Raw genomic sequence first — 20,614 nt, forward strand, 5'->3', positions numbered from 1 at the left:
GAAATATGTGTTTAGCAGATTTTCAGTATAGAATATCTTCTGAAATAAACAGTAAAGGACAGAAACTGTTGTCTAAAATCACCTAAACTGAATGAAGGCAAAACTTAATTTGAATTATTTAAGCAACAATTTGCTAAATAAGGATAATCTAGTTGTGTCTCAGCCAGCACCCCTTTTCCTCTCAGTCTGCAATCTAATATTGGACCTGTTTACGTAGAATCTACACTTTGAGTTTTATTCAGAGTATAAGCAGATACAAATTTTCTGTTTTAGTTCTGTTGAGAAATAAGCTTTTCTTTTTCTTTTAAGTCTTACAGTCTATATCATTTTTACAATCACGATTGCAAACTTCAAGGAAAAGTGGTCTCCTTTAGATAGAATTAGACTTGCGCACACGTTGCTAATATAAAAACTCTGAAGAATTAGTTGTCCTGATATTGTTCTTCAAAAATTGTACTTGAAAATTTAAAAAACATTCAAAAAATTAAAGAGGGCCTAGTGTTTGATTTTCTTTCCTTTTTTTAAAAAAATTTTAATACGTTATCATTGTGAAAAATATTGTCAGATTATTAAATATTAGTTGCAAAGTTACATGGTCAGAATAAAGCTATATGTAACTATTTTCTAGCAAATTAAACATTACAATATTAAAACCTAGATAAAGCTCTGTCTAATGGAGAAATGTCACATGCTACAAGCATTTTCAATCTAGTTTCATTAACTCTGGTATTACAGACCATACTATGACACTGCTGGCTCAACTGTGATAGTTTAATGTTTTAAACTCGCTAAGTGACTTCGGATGCTCTTCTATGATTATCTCAGTAGATATTCAGGTAAGGTAAGTAAGGCAGACGTGGCAACCTCATGTTCTTCATGAAGACACAAATTTAGAGGAATTTAGAAAAGCTACAAGAGTGTTAAATCTATTTTTGCTTTTATTTTTGCTAATTATCTAGATTCCATAAATTTTGCCTGTGTAATTTGCATGTATATTCTTTTAAAAATAGCAAAAGTCATTTGAAACACAGGTAGTACCATTTTAAAACTATACTTATACATTATACTAATGCATGATAGTAAGTTATTGAAATTTGCTGCAATTTATAAGACATTCTTATCTTTCAATTTAAAAAAATTAAGCAAATGTTGACAATATTTGAAAAGTTGAAGATTAAAGACTTATTTGAAGTATGTTTCAAAAGTCCCTTTAAATAGCAGGACATTTAGTAATTAATAATAAAGTAGATCCAATTAAATAGAGTAACTTCCAGAGATGTCCCTTTAAATTGTCATCAGGAAGTAGAGTTGTTTAATACTTAGTATAGTAAAAATTGGATATAAGAAATAGAATTAAAGGATTTCATAGAGCATTTGTTACTAACATAGGTTATCTTGATGTTCTTATATACCTGTGATGTTATATTATAGTTTTAATTGCTAATCAGCTCTTTTATTTTTTTAAGGGACCAGGTAGCTTCAATGTGAATAAACAACCACTAGATGGCAAATTTTCCATTTTTTTGGGACACCTAAAATAGTACATCTAATATTTAGATGGATCACATGCTTTATGATTAGTCAATATTCCATAAATTAACTTTTTTTTGCAACTTTTAGCTTCTTACTCAAAAAATAATAGCAACGAACTTCAGTCTAACATGCCAAGAACACAGAAAAGAGTCATAACTTTCTGGTAACAGATATTTTAAAAAGTGGCATTTTACTTACACTATTCTCTCTAATATAAACAAACACGAGAAGTTTTTTAAGTCTTACTACAGTGTGATCACATAATACACATTTTTGTAAACTGCACTATGTAGTGGACACTACTATTATTCAAGACATTCTATACAAGTACAAATTCATTCTTTCTCTTCCCTCTGTCACAGAATTTACATTGTAAAATTCCACCCCATTAATGTAAAGGTCATGAGCAGTATTCTTACTTCTCATTGTTCATCTAGTATTGGCAATGAAGATAAAGGAAAAAAAATTTCCTATGGTTACACAGTGAAACCTTCTGTGCAGAGATGCTTACTAGAAAACTATTTCAATTTCCCTCTTTCTCATCTCCTATCAAGAAGGCGGCAGCAGGACTCAGTGTACATATTTCAGCATCAAATTATGCAAAGTAAGTGTAATGGATGACTCCTTGGGCCATATACCAAACTCAAGAAGTGTTTGTCTCCAATACATGATTCTAAGCAAGTTAGATTTACATTTGTATGCAAAGTAAGCATAATAAATACAATGAATACGTTTATGTGACTTACAATAAACTTTAAAAAGGAATAAACAATACAGGAAGCTTTTTGTCTCATTTAACCTTAGTATAATGAAAGTTGTTAATTAAACTAAGATTAAACATTAGTTTAAACATTAGTGAACAACTTCCATTAAACTAAGTTTTAATTAAAAAGTTGTTTAATCTTTCCTATGGCAAAGTAGTATTTAATTATATACCTATTAAAAATCTGTTCAACTATTCTTGATCTATTTATATATTCTTACTCGTATACAGCACTATGTTGATTAATGTAACTTAGTAACAAGTCTGGAAATCAGGAGTGTTACTCCCCAGTTTTTCAATTTTTCAAAAAATTCTTTTATTATAGGCCATTTGAACTTTTATGTGAATTTTGAGAACTCATTAATTTATACCAGAAAAGCATGCAAAGATTTTCTTCAGTGATATGTTCATTTTGTAGAACAACTGGAGAACAAGTAACACATTAATAGTGAGTCTTCTGATCTATGAACATTATATATTAATATTTCCCCATTATGTGGCTCTTTCTTTTCAGTATGTCTTTTCAGTGTATGAGTCATTTTTTTCTCATATTTATTATTTCATAATTTAATTTTACAAAATGTATCATTTTTACAAATTTCCAATTATTCATTTTTAATTTATAGAAATCAATTGAATTTGTATGTTTATTCTGTATCCTGCCACTCTGCTAAACTTGCTACATTTCTTTGATTTCTTTTATAGACAATTATATCTGCAAATAGTTTTATTTCTTCATTTTTACAGATGATCAATTTATCTTCAAATAAAAAGTTTTATTTACTTTTTAAAATACACATTTTTCTTTTTGCATTTTTATTGAACAAAGCATTTCAAATACAATGTTGAATAAAAGTAATGAAAAATACATCCTCATCTCTTCCTGATCTTACAACAAACACAGTCTTTTAATGTTATGATTTACCTGTAGGTTTTTCAGAGATTCGGTTTTTTGGATTGATAGTTGATATGGTTTGGCTCTGTACCTCCACCCAAACCTCATGTTGAATTACAATCCTCAGTGTTGGAGGATAGGCCTGGTGGGAGATGCTTGGATCATGAGGCAGAGCTTCCCTTGCTTTTCTCATGATAGTGAGTTCTCACAGATCTGAGTATTTAAAAGTGTGTAGCACTTTCCCCTTCCCTAGCTCTCTTCCTCCTGCTGGCCATGTGAATATGTGCCTGCTTCCTCTGTGCCTTCCACCATGACTGTAAGTTTCCTGAGGCTTCTCCAGAAGCAGAAGCCTGTATATCCCACAAAACCATGAGCCAATTATACTTCTTTTCTTTATAAATTACCCAGTTTCAGGTATGTCTTTATAGAAGTGTGTGAACAGACTAATAATACAGTCTTTGTTCACAAAGACTATACTTGTTCACCACTAAATGCCAGATCAGCAGTGGCATTAGATTCTCATAGGAGTGCGAACCTTATTTGAAATGTGTGTGCAAAAGATCTAGGTTGCACACTCCTTATGAGGATCTAATGTCTGATAATCAGAGGTCAAACAGTTTAATCCTGAAACCATCCTTCTACCCTATCCATGGAATAACTGTCTTCTATTAAATCAGTCCCTGGTGCCAAAAAGGTGGGAGACTACTGCTCTAAGATATAATTTAGTAATAATATGTCTATCTGCTTTTTTTCTAGTAGTTTAGTATACAAAATTTATTATACTTTTACTTTTAACCAATTTGTGTGTTTATTAATATAAATTTCTTGTAGGCAGCATAAGGATCTTTGTTTTTCAAAGCAGAGAAATCTGGCTTTCTCTGCCTTTTTACTGTGAAGCTGCACACCAATTTCTCTAAATGCAATGATTGATATAGCAAGGTCAGAGTATTATTGTACTATGTGTTTTCTGATTGTTCCATCTTTTCTTTGTCCTCATTTTCTCTTTATCTTTTCTAAATTAATTGAATAATTGTATGAGTTCATTTTCTCTTATTTATTGATTTATTACTTTTTTATTGTATTATTTTTTTTAATTTAATTTCATTTTTTTGAGATGGAGTTTTGCTCTTGTTGTCCAGGCTAGAGTGCAATGGCACAATCCTGGCTCACCGCAACCTGCGCCTCCTGGGTTCAAGCGATTCTCTTACCTCAGCCCCCCAAGGTAGCTGGGATTACAGGCACGTACCACCATGTCCAGCTAATTTTTTTGTATTTTTAGTAGAGACAGGGTTTTTCCATGTTGGTCAGTCTGGTCTCGAACTCCTGACCTCAGGTGTTATGCCTGCCTCAGCCTTCCAAAGTGCTGTGAGCCACTGTGCCCAGCCCCAGTGGTATCATTATTTTAGTGGTTGTTTTATAATTTATAATGCATTCCTTAGACTACCTTCAAATGATGTACCACTTCTCATTTAATATAAGAACTTTACATTATTATATCTTCATTTCTTCTCTTACAGTATTAATGCTATTGTTGTCATATAGTCATTTTACATCTATGGTAAAAGCTTCACAATATAATCTTCTATTTTGTTTCAATTTTTAATTACCTTTAAAATCTACCAGATTTACATAATTTTAAAAGATTTTCTTGCCCATATGGTTGTCATTTCTGCTGTTCTTCATTTCTTTGTATAGACATTGCCAACTAGCATCATTTTACTTGTGTCTGAAGGAAACATCTTGTAGAGCACATCTGCTGCTAATAAGTTATTTTAACCATACGCATGTTCTGAAAATTTTATTTGGTCCTAAGTTTGAAAAAATACTTTGAATGTATATAGAATTCTATAAGGACAGTTCTTTTTATTCCTTACACTACCATAAAAATGCTCCACTGTCTTCTCATTTGCACCAGTGCCAATGAGAAATGTCCCATCATCCTTATTTTTATCTCTATTTTTATGGATATTTTAATATTTTTATATTTATCAATGTTTTGGGAAGTTTCTTTAAACACATGTAACTGTCATTATTCTACTGGATACTGATCTGCTTAATACTCAAGTGAACGCTTCACAGATTTCTAGAGTTTTCTCTCTGTGTAACATTCTCTTGCTTGGCACTTTGTCCTATGATCTCTCATAGCCTTGATCCTCCTTGATACTCAACTCCATCTCTTCAATCTAGGCTGGTTATCACATTTTGTTTTGTTTTGTTTTGTTGAGATGGAATTTCTCTCTTGTTGCCCAGACTGGAGTACAATGCCACGATCTCCACTCACTGCAACTTTGTCTTCCTGGTTCAAGAACTTCTCCTGCCTCAGCCTCCAGAGTAGCTGGGATGATAGGCACCCACCACCATGCCCAGCTAATTTTTGTATTTTTAGTAGAGACAGGGTTTTACCATGTTGGCCAGGTCGATCTCAAACTTATTCTTTGTATTTGCCCTTTCCTATATCAGTGACTAGAATCTCTCTCTAGACAGTAAGCTTGGGCAATCTTCAGGCTGTCTCATTTTTTTTAATATTATGTCTCAGAAAACACTCTTCTTTACTACCTGATATTAAGTGTCTTAAAAAAATTCTTTTGTCCTTCCTTTATGCCTGTCTTCCTTCTCTCCCTTCTGTCTTCCTCCTCCTTCCTTGCCTCCCTCCCTCCAACCCATCTATTCTTTCTTCTCTTTCATTTTCCCTTTTCTTTTCTCTTCTTTTTTCACCTTCCTTCCTTCCCTTTCTTCATTTCTTCCTTCCCACTGTCTTTTCTTTTCTCATTCTTCCCTCCCTCACTCCCTCTTTACCTTCCTACCTCTCTTTCCTTCTTCCTTATTTGCTGCTGTTGTCTCAGGTGACAGTAAGTCCAATCTCTGCTTTGCTACTCAACATATGGCAATGGTTTTAGTTCTTTTATCCTGATTTTAATAAGATAATTAAAATATTATTTGACTCAGGGTTTTTTGAAATTTTAATTGCTTCTTTCAAATTTTCTAATTTCCAGATAGAAATGAGCATATTCATAATGCTAACAATTATTTACTGATATAATCAAAACCATTACAAAGCAGAATTATAAAATATTTATGGTATGAAAATGTCATGCCCCACTGCATCATCACTCCACTGATTTCAGTCCATGTACACATTTGGACCATGCTGCATTGCTATCCTGATGAAGCACTTTTGCCAGAGTCCCCCATCTGAGAGCTTTTGCCAGTAGAGGATGAACACCTTGGCTCCTCTAGAGCATCAGGTGCTTAAGACTGAGGAACCAGAGAACAATGCCATGAGTCTGGTACTGGTCCCCCAGGGTTAGGTCATGGAACTTGGAAGTGTGGAGCTGAACCTGGGAGCCTCAAAGTCATACATAAACAAAGCCAGTCAATTGAAACCAACTTATACCATGGTCAATCCCTCAAGGGCATCAAAGAATATAAAATCAAAACGCTTTATCCAAGCAACAGCAACATCAAAAACTAAAAGACATCAGGCCTCAAAGATGAGGAAGAACTACTTCAAGTACTCTGGCAACTCATAAAGCCATAATGTTTTCTCACCTCCAAATGCCTGTACTAGATCCCTAGCAATGGCTCTTAATCAGGCTGAAATAGCTGAAATAACAGACTTAGAATTAAGAATCTGAATGTCAATGAAGATCAGTGTACGTTCTGGTGACAAACAGAAGTTACTTTATCAATTCAGGATAAAGTTGAAACCCAATCCAATAAATTCAAGGAATTCCGTAAAATGATACATGAGCCGAAAGACAAAAATCGTCATTTTAAGACAGAACCAAACTGACATGATAAAACTGAAAAACTCGCTACAGGAATTCAACAATACAATTGCAGGTGTTAACAGCAGCACAGAGAAAGCTAAGGAAATAATCTCAGAGCTTGAAGACCACTTATCCAAATCAATTCAGTCAGCCAAAATTATAGAGTGAGAAAGAATGAACAAAATTTATGAGAAATTATGCAACAAGACCAAAATGACAACACATTGGTATCCCTGAAAGAGATGGTGAGAGAGCAAGCAACTTAGAAACATATTTTGTAATATTATCTCCAAAGTTTCCCCAACCTCACTAGAGAGGCTGGCATTCAAAATTAGGAAATTCAGAGAACACCTGAGCGATACTATACAAGACAACCATCCCAAAGATACATAGTCATCAGATTCTCTAAGATCAACACAAAATAAAAAAATAAAAATAAAAATAAATGTAGCTAGAAAGAAGTGGCAGTAACTAACATATGGAATCCCATCAGGTTAACAGCGGATTCTTCAGAAAAATGCCTACAAGCCAGAAAAAGTGGGCCTGTACTCAGAATTTATAAACAAAAGAAATTTCAATCAAGAATTCCACAACCAGCCAAATTAAGCTTCATAAGCAAAGGAGAAATAAAACGATTTTCAGACAGGCAAATGCTAAGGGAATTTGTTACCACCAGACTTGCCTTACAGAAAGTCCTTAAGGAAGTGCTAAACATGGAAACAAGAGATCATTACCAGTCGCCACAAAAACACAGTTTAGTACATTTCCATTGACACTATAAAGCAACTACAAAATCAAATCAACATAATAACCAGTTAATAACACCAAAACAGGATCAAATTCATACATGTCAACATTAACCTTGAATGTAAATGTGTTAAACATCTCACTTAAAAGACACAGAGTGGCAAGTTGGATAAAGAAGCAGCACCCTACCTTATGCTCTCTTCAAGAGGCTCAACACACATGCAATGACACTCATAGGTTCAAAGTAAAGGGATGGGAAAAATGTACCAAACAAATGGAAAACTAACAGAAAAAGCAATGGTTGTTTTTCTAATTTCAGAAAAAAACAAGTTTCAAAATAATAACAGTCTAACAGAAAAAAGAAGGAGTTCACATAATGATAAAGGGTTTGAGTCAATGAGAACATTTAACTATTCTAAATATATATGCACTCAATACTGGAGCAACTAGATTTATGAAACAAGTTCTTCGAGACCTATGTAGAGATGTAGATAACCACACACTAAAAGTGAAGACTCCAAAACACTACTGACAGTATTAGCAGATCACTGAGGCAGAAAAATAACAAAAATATTCAGGACCTGAATTTGACACTTGACCAAATGGGTCTGACAAACTTCTGCAGGAGAGTCAATCCAACAACAGAATATGCATTCTTCTCATCTGCACATGGCACATAATCTATAATCAACCACATGCTCAGACATAAAACAATTCTCAAAAAATACAAGAAACCAAAATTATAACAACCACCTTCCTGGACCACAGTGCAATAGAAATAGAAATCAATACTTAAGAAGATCTCAAAACCATTCAATTGCAAGGGAGTTATGAAAGTCACTTCTGAATGACTTTTGGGCAAGCAATGAAATTAAGGCAGATATTAAACAATTTATTAAAAATAATAAAAAAGAAGATACAAGATACCGGAATCTCTGGGACATAGCTAAGGCAGTGAAAGAAGAAAACACACAGTGTTAAATGCCCACATCAAATAGTTAGAAAGATTTTAAATTAACTAATGAACATCACACCTAGAGGAACAGACAAACAAGAGTAAACCAACCCCAAAGCTAGCACAAGTAAAAAAATAAAAATAAATCAGAGCTGAACTGAGCAAAATTGAAAGCAGAAAGCCATACAAAGATTAACAAAACCAAAATTTCGTTTTTTGAAAGAATAAATCAGTTTGATAGACTATTAGCCAAACAAAGTGAAAAAGAGAGAGACAATCCGAATACAACCAGAAATGAAAAAGGAGACATTATCACCTGCCCCACAGAAAAACAAAAAATTAATAAAATTCCCTCAAAGACTATTATGAATTGCTCTCTACGTGCAAACTAGAAAACCTGGAAGAAACTGAGAAGAAACTGAAACCCTGAACATACCAACAAGTTTTGAAATTAAATCAGTAATACCGATCAACAAGAAAAATCCCTAGACCAGATGGATTCACAGCCAAATTCTACCAGATGTATTATATAAAGAAGAGCTGGTACCAAATCTACTGAAACTATTTCAAAAACTGAGGAGGAGGAACTCCTCCCTAACTTATTGGAGGCCAGCCTCATTCTGATACCAAAACCTGGCAGGCCAATAACCCTGATTGATATGGAGGCAAAAATCTTCAATAAAATACTAGCAAATTAAATCATGCAGCACATCAAAAAGCCAATTTACAATCATCAAGTATACTTTATTCCTGGGATGCAAGGTTGGTTCAATACATGCAAATCATAAAATGTGATTCATTGCAAAAATAAAACAAGAAAAAACACATAATCATCTCAATAAATGATGAAAAGTCTTTCAATAAAATTCAGTATTGCTTCATGTTAAAAACCCTTAACAAACTAGGCTTTAAAGGAACATATATCAAAATAATAAGAGCCATCTATGATGACCCCACAGCCAACATCATACTGAAAGGGCAAAAGCTGAAAGCATTCCCCTTGGGAACCAGAACTAGACAAGGAAGTCAACTTTCACCACTCTTATTCAACACAGTACTGGACATCTGAGCCAGAGAAATCAGGCAAGAGAAAAAATAAAAGGCATCCAAATAGGAAAAGAGGAGTAAAATTATCTTTCTTCACAGATTACAGGATTTCATACCTAGAAAATTCTATAGTTTCTTCAAAGGCTCCTAGATCTGATATACAATTTCAGCAAAATTTTGGGATTAAAAAAAAATCAATGTACAAAAATCCTTAGCATTCCTATACGCCAACAACATCCGAGCTGAGAGCCAAATGAAGAACACCATTCCATTCACGATAGCCAAAAAATAAGAATAGCTATTACTAAAAAGTCAGAAGTTATAATTAAAAAGTCAAAAATAACAGATGCTGGCAAAGTTGGAAAGAAAATGAAACACTTATATACCACCCGTGGGAAGGTAAATTTGTTCAGCCACTGTGGAAAGCAGTTTGGCAATTTATCAACAAACTTAACATAGAACTTCATTCAACCCAACAATCCCATTGTTTCGTATATACCCAAAGTAATATAAATCATTCTACCATAAAGACACATACACTCACATGTTATTTGTAGTAGTATTCACAATAGCAAAGACATGGAATCAACCTAGATACCCATCAATGACGGGCTGGATAAAGAAAATGTGGTACATATATACAATATAATACTACACAGCAATTGAAAAAATGAAATCATGTCCTTTAAAGTGACATAGACGGAGCTGGTGGCCAATACCCTAAGTGAATTAATGCAGAAAGGGAAAACTGCATGTTCTCACTTATAAATGGGAGCTAAACACTGAATACACATGGACACCACAGATGGGAACAATAGATACTGGGGCCTATATGAGGGTGGAGGGTCAGAGGATGGTGAGAATCAAAAAAACTACCTATTGGGTACTAGGCTTATTACCTGAGTGTTGAAATAATCTGTACAGCAAACACCTGTGACATGCAATTTGCCCATGTAACAAACTGCACATTTACCCCCGTAACTAAAATTAAAATTTAAAAGAAAACATACAAAAATGGAAAGTTAATAAAACTCTGCAGTGATTATCACAATGTTTACCACATAGTAAAAACAGACAGACAAAAATGTCATGCTTTTGAAAAGTAAATTACACAAATAAATGTTTATAAATCATCAGTGAATAACTAAATAACTCATATCTGGGTATCAATTTTTATACACTTGTCTTTTTAAATTACAAACTATTAATAGTATATCAAAGGGAAAGTGACTGAAAAAGTAGGAATCTTATTTAAATGTTATTACAACTGAAAATGACTACACATTTACTTCCAAAAATAGTGGAATTCAAAGGTGAATCTCAGAATGTTTTATATTAATAAATTTAAATATATAAATTATAAAAATACTTCCATAACCTATTTTTCCATTTTCTCTGAAGTTCTGATATATGCAAATACTGACCTGAAGAGACCTTTTGGCATTTGAATTTAATTAGAATCTACCAAACAAACAAAAAAGAGTTTTCTTTTTGAAAGAGGTGTTGACATCCACCTCTTCAAAAATTGTAAAATAATTGGATTATTTTCTTCCCTTGTATTATAAACCATACGAATTTTCTGATTGTATAATTTAAGTTATTCCTTCATATTTCAGTCAAGCTTAAATGCTAATTTACATGATCAAATGTTTATCAATATCACTTAGAAAAAAATGGTGGCAAGGGGATCTACCAGGATACAGTATCACCAACAAGTAAAGTATGAAACCTAACTGAAAGAGTTCCAATAATCCTCCCTTATTGGAACTGTGGCAAAACTACCTAAGGAATAAAAGAGTCTGAATTTAGAATTAATATAGACTGACTTCACCTCTCATTATTATTGAAGACTCTCAGCTTATTCTCAAAAATCATCATTTCTGTGACACGGTTTTTGGTCAAAATGACCTGCCTCATAGACTCTCCATTCAAAATTTATTTTTCTTGCAGTCCTGCAATCATAGAACATCATTTTTCCTGGCGAAGCTTACCTTTGTGGATCTTTATTTAACATTTACATTGTTTTCAGATCCTGAAAAGTCAGCAAAGGTAGGCAGCATCAAGCCTTTTTAGTAAAAGAGGATTTCTGTCTGTATTTTATTTCAAGATGTTCAAAACCATCTTTAATTTTGCTCAGATTATCTGTGTCTTCATCGGATCTTTTCTCTAAGGTTTTAAATAACTCTTAAATGAAGAAAAGTAACTAATCCTTATCTGATCTAAATCAATATGTAAATTTCAGACCATTTGTTTTTTACAATTACCACAAACACACCTCAAGTTATTTTAGATGGAACAATAAAATCGATAATGTGATGTATTGGTAAGTACACTGAGACTCTGATTAAAATGCTGCCTATTTTTATGCTCAGAAATTTGATTTAACTCAAACATATGCTACAGATGAGTTTTCTGTACATTCAATAGGAGTTCTTGGTCAGAATAATCAAAATTTGACTTAACATGTAGTCACAAGAAGTATATCCGAAGATACACAAATTATCTTTGGACGCTTGGAAAAAAAAAAGAACGAACACAAACACCTGATTAATATTATATTCTATGTTAGCCAGATGTTGATTTTGATTAGATATGTAGGCTTTATTTTTCTAAACAATTTGAAATTGTACCATAGAAAGGTTAATATATACAGTTCACAAAATATTAAACATTTACAGAAGAAAAATAGAATATTATCCTTCAACTCACATGTTTCATTGCTATAATTTAAAAATTTCTATTTCATCTTGTACTTATATTCATATCTTTCTCAAAGGTAGCTCTGGAGCTTTTGGTACCTGCGAATCCAACTCAACAGACCTGGTTTTTTGGTGATCTTTTCAGTTTCCTTAAAGCACATTTGCTCAGAGAGTAGGGTGCCTAGATATTGTGGGCTTCTGGCTAGAACACCACGTCATATTGATAAATTCATCCTAACATAGATAAAGTAAGCTTTCCCCAAAGAAACTATCATTTTTCCTAGTTTTGGTTTAAATAATAGTAAACTACGTAACATAGAAACCTAGGATAAATTAGCGAAAAAAAGTAAAATTGAGTAAGTTTGTTCCATTTGTCACTCTAAAATATGGGGTGGTAAAAAAGACTAATATTATTTTGCTTTAGTTTTATAAAAGTATAGTTTGAGAACCACGTTCCTGAGAAAGTAGTCCTTTATCATTTTCAAAGTTGGTTTTCCCCATGGCTAAAGCAGAGATGATTATTATTTTAAACAAGTGCCTGGTGCAGGTCCCACTATCCTCCATGAGATTTTAATGGTGCATGCTCTTTTTCAGTGACAATACTTTATCAATGGTTTCAACTTTCAGAAGCAGATTTTCTATGCTAAAGCTCTCATTTGGTCTCCGAAATAATTATTTCTTTCCATTTCTAGGTTATATTTGCATATTATTGATTAATTACGAAATAAAATACACTGAACTATAATTCGGGAAATAATGGAATGTTTTCTAACTTGGGCTAAGAAGTCTTGAGTGAAGCTTATCAAGAATTTCTTCATCACTATTATTTTAAGAATTCTATTTAAACATTCAAACACAATCTCCACCAAGAGCAAAAGAAAATTGCTTCTCCATAACCTCAGATGCTGCCTCTTTTCTTTTGTTCTGTTTGTTTGTCTACGCATAGAGAAATACAATCGGGCAAAATGGCCTAAAATATGGTAACTGGAGTCTGATAGCAAGGGTTAAAGTCTAGCTTTATGACTTTCAAGTCTGTGATTCTAAGAAAATTAATTACCCTCCTCCTATTTCAGTCTTATTATCTATGTAATCATTATACCAAAGGGATACATAAATGTAGCAAGATTAGAAGATGTTATGAATTTTAACTTACACATATAAATATTCAACATGCTAACTGTCAAAAAGTAAGTTCTTAATTAATGCCACTCTATGATTATATCAAATATTTATTCATTTGCCAGTATTTATTGAGTAACTACTTGCTCCATGATAGGGGTAGAATCATGAGTAAAACAGACATACTCCTCTCCGCTTTCACTGATAGACAAACAAAATCAACACAGATATTAATATATGGTTACAAGCTTCAATAAGAATTTTTTTCAAAAGTAGAGAGCAGTTACTATAAGTACACAAAACACAGGAGATGAATTTGTTTGGGTGATCAAGAACTCCTTTCCTAGGAAAGGTACAGCATGCTTATGTATGACATCTCTATAATGAATAGGGCTGAACTCAGGAAGGGAGCTGTTAAGGAAAGGATATTCTCTATGCAAAGAGAGGAAACAACTTTGTGAGGTCCAAAGGCAGTGAAAACTTCTAGAGAAGGATATTAAGTGTGGAAAACAGGGGAAGGGGAAGGGGAAGGTTGGTAAGTGAAAGGCCTACATAGCAAACAAGGACAGGCCATTGACAACCAGGTCATCCATGGTATAGATTGTAATCAGTTGGTGTCCATAGTATAAATTGTGATGAATGAGTGGTGCAAATCCTTTGGTGGGGAAAAAGGAGAATGAGGGAGTGAGGGATGTGGAAAAATAAGTCAGCGTTCTTACTTTATAATTTTATTGGCTTCAGTGTAGAGAATGGACTTGAGGAGGCAAAGATAATGAGGGGAGGTGAAAATGGATGGAATTTGTAAAACTAGAGTTGAAACAAGACAGTAGCTTAGATTGGGTACAGACAATGGCTATGAAGAGATGTAGGACATGTATAGGGAAGATTTTCTAAGCAAAAACAGCAATTCTTGGAAGAATATTAAAAATGAAGAGAAAGAAGATATTGACCAATGTGATCCTGGAATTCTGACTTGCACAAACTAATTTGTAGAAAGCTATTCTCTGAAATAGAGTAGAAGGAAATTGAGCAAGACAGAATAAGATTTGGAGCTCAATTTTGTACATGTTATATTTGAATGGACTCTATGACATCCATCAAAAAGGTCAAGCAGAGAAGTGGCTGTGTAAGACAACAGTTCAGGAGAGGGCAGGGCTAGATTTAGAGATACAAATCTGGAAATACAGTTTATGGATGGTAGCTAAAACTATGGGATAAAATGACTGCACTCTGTAAGAATTCAGAATCTTAAAAAGCAAGCAGTTAAAACATGACATGTCTTCTCCCACTCACATCACTATAAAATGCAAGAATATAAATATTGCTCTTTGGTGTTTTAGTTTACTACATATGGAATCTTGGGCGAAAATATCCACAGCAAAAATATACAGTTATCTGAATATCCAGGAAATCATATACTTTCTAATGTATATTTAGACAGGGAAGTAGAGAAATCAATGATGAATCGCTCAGTGAACTATTATAGAAAAAGTATTGTTTATGTGGTCAAGGTAGTAGAGCACTGAGATTCATTTAGGGTGGGATGCAAGTAATGGGTGTTTAGTATGGTGAGATAGGATGAAGGTTGGGGTTTGGCCCTAAATTGGTTTACCACTATATTCCCACTACCTTTATGTTTCAAGCCTATGATAATTTGACCTTTCCAGAATTCTGAGATTGTGAGCAGCTTTCCCCTAAATGTCCTCCACTTGCTGTTCTAACCAGTTTACTCAACTGAGCTAGTCATACTTGTCTAAAGTAATGTTCTAACTGGTGTGAAACTAAATGAATAAAGAGGAGATCAATAAAGTGAATAAATATAACATCTGAGAAAGGGCCAACTCATGTTTTATTAATTCAGCAGAAAAATCAGAATTTATAAAACACAATGCTCATTATTAAATATGACATCATTGTTTGGTGATATAATAATAACCTAAGTGTTAAAAATGATCACACAGAGTTCATATAGTTTATGTATTCAGTGATCATCATAAGCACTATGTAGCTTTTCTGGATGTGCTGTCATGGAAAAAAAAATAAATCCACATTACTCATTATTTTGCATAAATGTTTAAAGGATAATAAAATTTCCATTCAGTTTCTTACTTTAGGAATGCTATCTCTTCTGGGCAGTGACTCCTATTTTTACTGCATATTAAAATATTATATACTTATAATGATTAATTGCTAGTTTTACTAGTGTGGTTTTCAATCAATCATGAGCACAGAACCAATTCTCTATGAAAGTTTAGGAACACATAAGTCCATCAAATACATACAGTATTAACTGATTTGTCTAGTAAAAAACTAGACTAAAAATAAATTGGACCTGATTTTCAATAGTTTACACATGCCAAATCTCATGAGACAATTTGATTCCAATACTAAAGATGATTTTGGTTGGTACATGGGTTAATTTAGGAATTTTTTATCACTCACAACTCTTTGTGAATAAAAATAAAGTAATTTCAAAAGCAAGAAACTTGTTAAGTCTCGTGTTTTATTCCTAACTATACAACTATAAGTTCTGTTATTAATTTTATATTTGTCAATTTATTATAATTTCTTAAGTCACTACTCCATTAATATTTTCAAAACTCCAACTTACATAAAAGTATTTACAAACTACTAATGCTGAATATATCCTGTTCACTTTAAAATGTATTTGGTATAAACTAAACTTTAAGAAAATATGAAACATTAATATTTCTAGGAGCTTATTCAAAGACTTTAAAAATTTACAAACACGCATAATGTATGTGTTTCTTTCTGAGCTGCTGGAGTCTCAAAACTATCAGTTATAATAAAATAATAATTAGTAAATACTTAGCCTGGTTTGCTTTAAGTATATAAGGTGAATTGCTTAATGTTTCTGGATAGCTCTCCCCTACAAAGTATTTATATTTATTCAACAAAAGGGTATAAAAATTTCAATACATTTGATTTTTTAAATTCTAAAATTATAGGTAATTAGCATATTAAATAACTTTTAATAACATTTAATAACTTCATAGTATTCATGATACCCAGTTATAATTTTTTTCATAAAAGATCTCACTTAATGGGATAATAGATAAACTTATATTTAGGTCTCCTACATAGAGGAAAACCATTGACATACTTGATAATTACAATTATACTTCTCCCTCATTAAAATAATATTATAGTACATGCCTTAATGTGACATTAGAATATGTTCAGTCTCTTAAAATTAAAATATATATAATGCATGTAATTGAAAATTTTTAAGGATAATTTTTAATCTGTAACTTTACATATGTCATAATTAGGGAGCACAGATATATATACTCAGTTATACATATATAATTTTATATATTCTTTTTGCTACTTAATCAAATTTATAAGAAACTGATTCAATCAATCAAAAGTTTAAAAAGATGCTTCTTTTACTAATTTGTTATTGAGTAATTAAAATTTAATATACTCATTATAATTTTCCTATATTTCTCCTGTAGTTTTTCTTTAATAACGTATTCTGATATCGCATGAATCTAAATGCAAATTCTTTCATATCCTGAGTATATTCCAAATCTAGTAATGATGTGGTTTAAAATAGTAATGAGCCAATTCTCTAAATATGTAAAACTCGGGAGTTTTATGTCTATGAAGGATTTTCTATAAGTCTTCAAAGTAGCAGAATTCTACACAAAGAAGCATGGTATTAGAAATGAACTAGAAATGCATATTGAGCTGCTTAAGAAGGAGACACAATTTCAGTAATGAGCCAGCAAATCACAACAGCTAAATGCAAAGGGGCTCCATGACAGTTTAATTCAAAGACATACTCTGAACAAGGCAAAAGTGAACACAAAGTAAAAGGACCAAAAGAGAAGTTGGGACAGAGAATAAGACAACTGTATTTCAGGAGCAGAAAGAGAGGTAAAATAATGTTGCTGTCCAGTAACCTCATTTTGTCCACTTCATTACTCCTGGAATAGATTCAAGTCACAGAGATCTTAGATAATATGCTAAGTCAGTTACTAGGCCAATATATGAGATGCATTCTGATAATGTGTAAAGCAAATTTTCACCTTCAGGTAATGGAAAAACTTATATAATTTAATGACAGTAGATCACAGAAGAACACCACAATCTCAGGAAGAGGAGAACCATTCTACTTGAAGACTTACAAAAATGCATATATGTTCAAATGGTGACTATAACTTTGAAAACTTCCAAAAAGAAAAGTGATGTGTGTGAACCAATCGAAATTAATGAGCAAACTTTTAATGAAATTAGAACTTGAGCAATAGAAACCAGGCTGGCATCTCTTAACCCACATTTTCAACCTGAAACATTTTTAGACTTAGTAGCCACAAGAGCACACATAGAGAAATGGGTGGAAATTGAGAGATGCTTGGAAGCCCCATGGGGACTTACTGTACCTGTGTCCACATCCTTCACCTGTTGCCTGGCTCGAGTTGTCTGGCTCCACTTTGAGCTCTTGGATAACCAGCCCTTTTTCGTGTGGTCCAGGAAAGTCCATGCCTGGCACCACCTCCTCCTCTAGGGACTCCACATAGAAGAGAGTCCTGGCTGGCTGCTGGCTGCCCTGCCCAGGGGTCCCTTGCTGCAGCCTCGTGGCCACTGGAAGCAGGGTGCCATTCAGCGGATTGAAGGAAGAGGAGGAAGAGGACGGGGAGGATGAGGAAGAGGAAGAAGAGGAAGGCTTCTTCCAAAAAGTGCTCACACCGCTTCTCTCTTGGCTTTTGAGCAGGCGGCTCTGGCTGGGTCCCCAGTGCTCAAAGCTTCCACTGCCGTCCTGTTGCAGGCAGCCGCCCCCCGCCGGGCCACCGGTGGACGGTGACGGGTGGCTGAAGAGTTTCCAGCGGAGTCGCAGGATGTGCTTCACATCGAAGTCTTTTCGCCCAGAGCCTGACATGTTTTAGGCACAGAAGGCAAAAGGCTCGTAGCTCACGCAGGAGTAGGCTGGCCAGCAGGTGGGGGAGGCCACTGGAGCCCGGGGGCGGAGGAAGAGGCGGGATGCGCCCTCTGCACCCCGAGAGCCAGAAGACGCGAGGGGGGCTGCGCGCCCGGCCAGATGAAGGCTGGAGCGCGGACGGCAAAACCGCGCGGTTCAGCAGCGAATGGGTCCGCAGAACCTGGGCGTGGGGACACCACCAGGCGGGAGCAGAGGCAGGAGTGGGACGCCAAAGGCTGAGAATCCTCGATGCCCGCGCGGGAGCCCCGTGGTTATGGCGGGAGGGAGGACCCTGAGGCTGAAGATGCGCGAGGGAGGGAGATCTGAGCGCTCGGAAGCTCCGGAGGCAGCCGCAGCTGGATACACCTCACTGTGATGCGCTTGTGGCAGAGCCTTAAATAGGGAAGGTGGTGGCCTTCCTGTCCTCCCCGCTCAGAGTTCAGTGTCTGGAGAGCGCAGAGAGAAAGAGCCCCAAGCCTCGAAGCGTACCCCCTGCCAGCTCTCTTGGTGCACCTGCGCCCCTGTCCCTGGCCTTTCCGAGGATGCCCTGATAGCCTGCCGGGTGGCACTGAGAAAGTCAAATGCTTTCTGCAATGCCAGAAGAGGTGGTTTTATATAGTCAGTTTGTAAAAGAGAAAAATAGATATTCTAGCAAATATAGGGAGGCAAAAGAAAAAGCCCGCCTGTGAAGCTGTCAAGGTCCTCACAGTACAATTTTCTCTCTGCCTCAGCGCCTCCTCCTCCCCCGTAAGTGACGCAGATGTGCACTAGGGCCTATACGGAGAGATGGAGGGAGGGAGGGAAGGCTTCAATCTTCTTTATGCAAGTGAGTCTGCTGCTCTTATTGTCCCCTTGTGTGGGTCTTGTCACCTTTTTTCACCCTCCTTCCTCACTACATTACTGTGTAGCAATACAAGGAAAGAAAACAGGCATTATCCTTTTGCATCAGTAAACACTAAGCATGAATCATGGCAGTGTAAACTTAATAGGCTGCCATTGGTTTGCAGGTTGCAGGTTAATGGCTTGAATTATTTAATAAACCGCATCCTTTAACCTTTAGCCTTAGTTTCTCTGTAGTGAGACACAGAAGAAACAGGGATGCTGGAGTTGAAGTGTGATGATGCCACCACCCTGACACTTACATTGTGATTCTGCTATTAATGCACCCAGGCAGTGTTTCACCCCTGGGGCCAGAGGCGTACGGTAGAAATTTGAAGATGGGCATCTGAACACGGAGGACGGGTTTTGCAAAATCAGTGCATTTGGTGTGTGTGTAGCCTCGGAATGAAAGCTGTTACCATGTAAATCAAGAACAGAGTAAAATTATAAAAGAGAATTTCAAGGCATAATCTTCTAGTACATAAATCATTGTATAAAATGCATGGAAGAGTTTAGGCAATAAATGAGAATAGTCAAAGGCTACCTGATATCTTGCAAATAGGTGGTTAGAGATGTGTTTTTCCCTTCTATCTATATTTAGAATGGTGAGGATTGTGATCACTTTCAGGACATGACTACTTTGAATTTTTTCATCTTTCCTTTAATGAGCCATTAAAATAGAACCCAGTAACCTTTGTTGAAGGCAAGGGGACCAGAGAAGCAGTGAATTCCCTAACTCAACCAGGAATATGATTGTTGTCCATTCATGAAATTCACAGTTTCAGTAACCCCCAACAGAGCATAGGAATCAACCACTGAAGTGCAGTTAGACTACTGTTCAGTTAGCCCCAATGTTGACCTTAACCAGAAACCAAAGCTAAATTTGAAGTCCTTAGACAAAGTTGGACATTTTAATAAAATAAGAAATTAAGTACACAAAAGACCTGTTTTTAGGGGAACAAAAATCACTATTGTGCTTAAATATTGATTTATGCCACAACAGCTCTATTCCAATCCCTTGTGCCCTGATTGTTCTCTCAGTATTCAGTGTTTTTTGTTTTTTAAGCAAAAAGAAAAAAAAAAAAAACCCTTTAAAGCCGAAAATGGTGACAGATCATTTTTATCCAAGAATGGAATCAAGTATTTCCCTTAGGGAAGAAAATAGTGTATGAAATTACACGTCACAAACAGGACAGAGAAAACTTTCCATCAGAAGTAATGTTGAAAGTTGAAGTGCATGTAATTAATTTATACAGAAATTA

The 20,614-nt window shown here is 34.8% G+C and overlaps 1 protein-coding gene across 1 annotated transcript in view; it reads right to left on the bottom strand.

Annotated features, from left to right (window-relative positions):
* The window catches only part of KLHL1 (kelch like family member 1), a 411,066-nt gene extending 392,632 nt beyond the window's left edge, over window positions 1-18,434 (bottom strand). The window contains exon 1 of the mRNA XM_021667180.2: window positions 17,938-18,434. Within this exon, the coding sequence (XP_021522855.2) occupies window positions 17,938-18,434 (497 nt within the window). The remainder of the gene's footprint in view (window positions 1-17,937) is intronic.
* Between the last annotated feature and the right edge of the window lie 2,180 nt (window positions 18,435-20,614).

This window comes from Aotus nancymaae, unplaced genomic scaffold (genome assembly GCF_030222135.1).
Source record: "Aotus nancymaae isolate 86718 unplaced genomic scaffold, 86718_ANA_hifiasm-v0.15.2.pri h1tg000088l, whole genome shotgun sequence".
Taxonomy (NCBI): Eukaryota; Metazoa; Chordata; class Mammalia; order Primates; family Aotidae; genus Aotus; species Aotus nancymaae.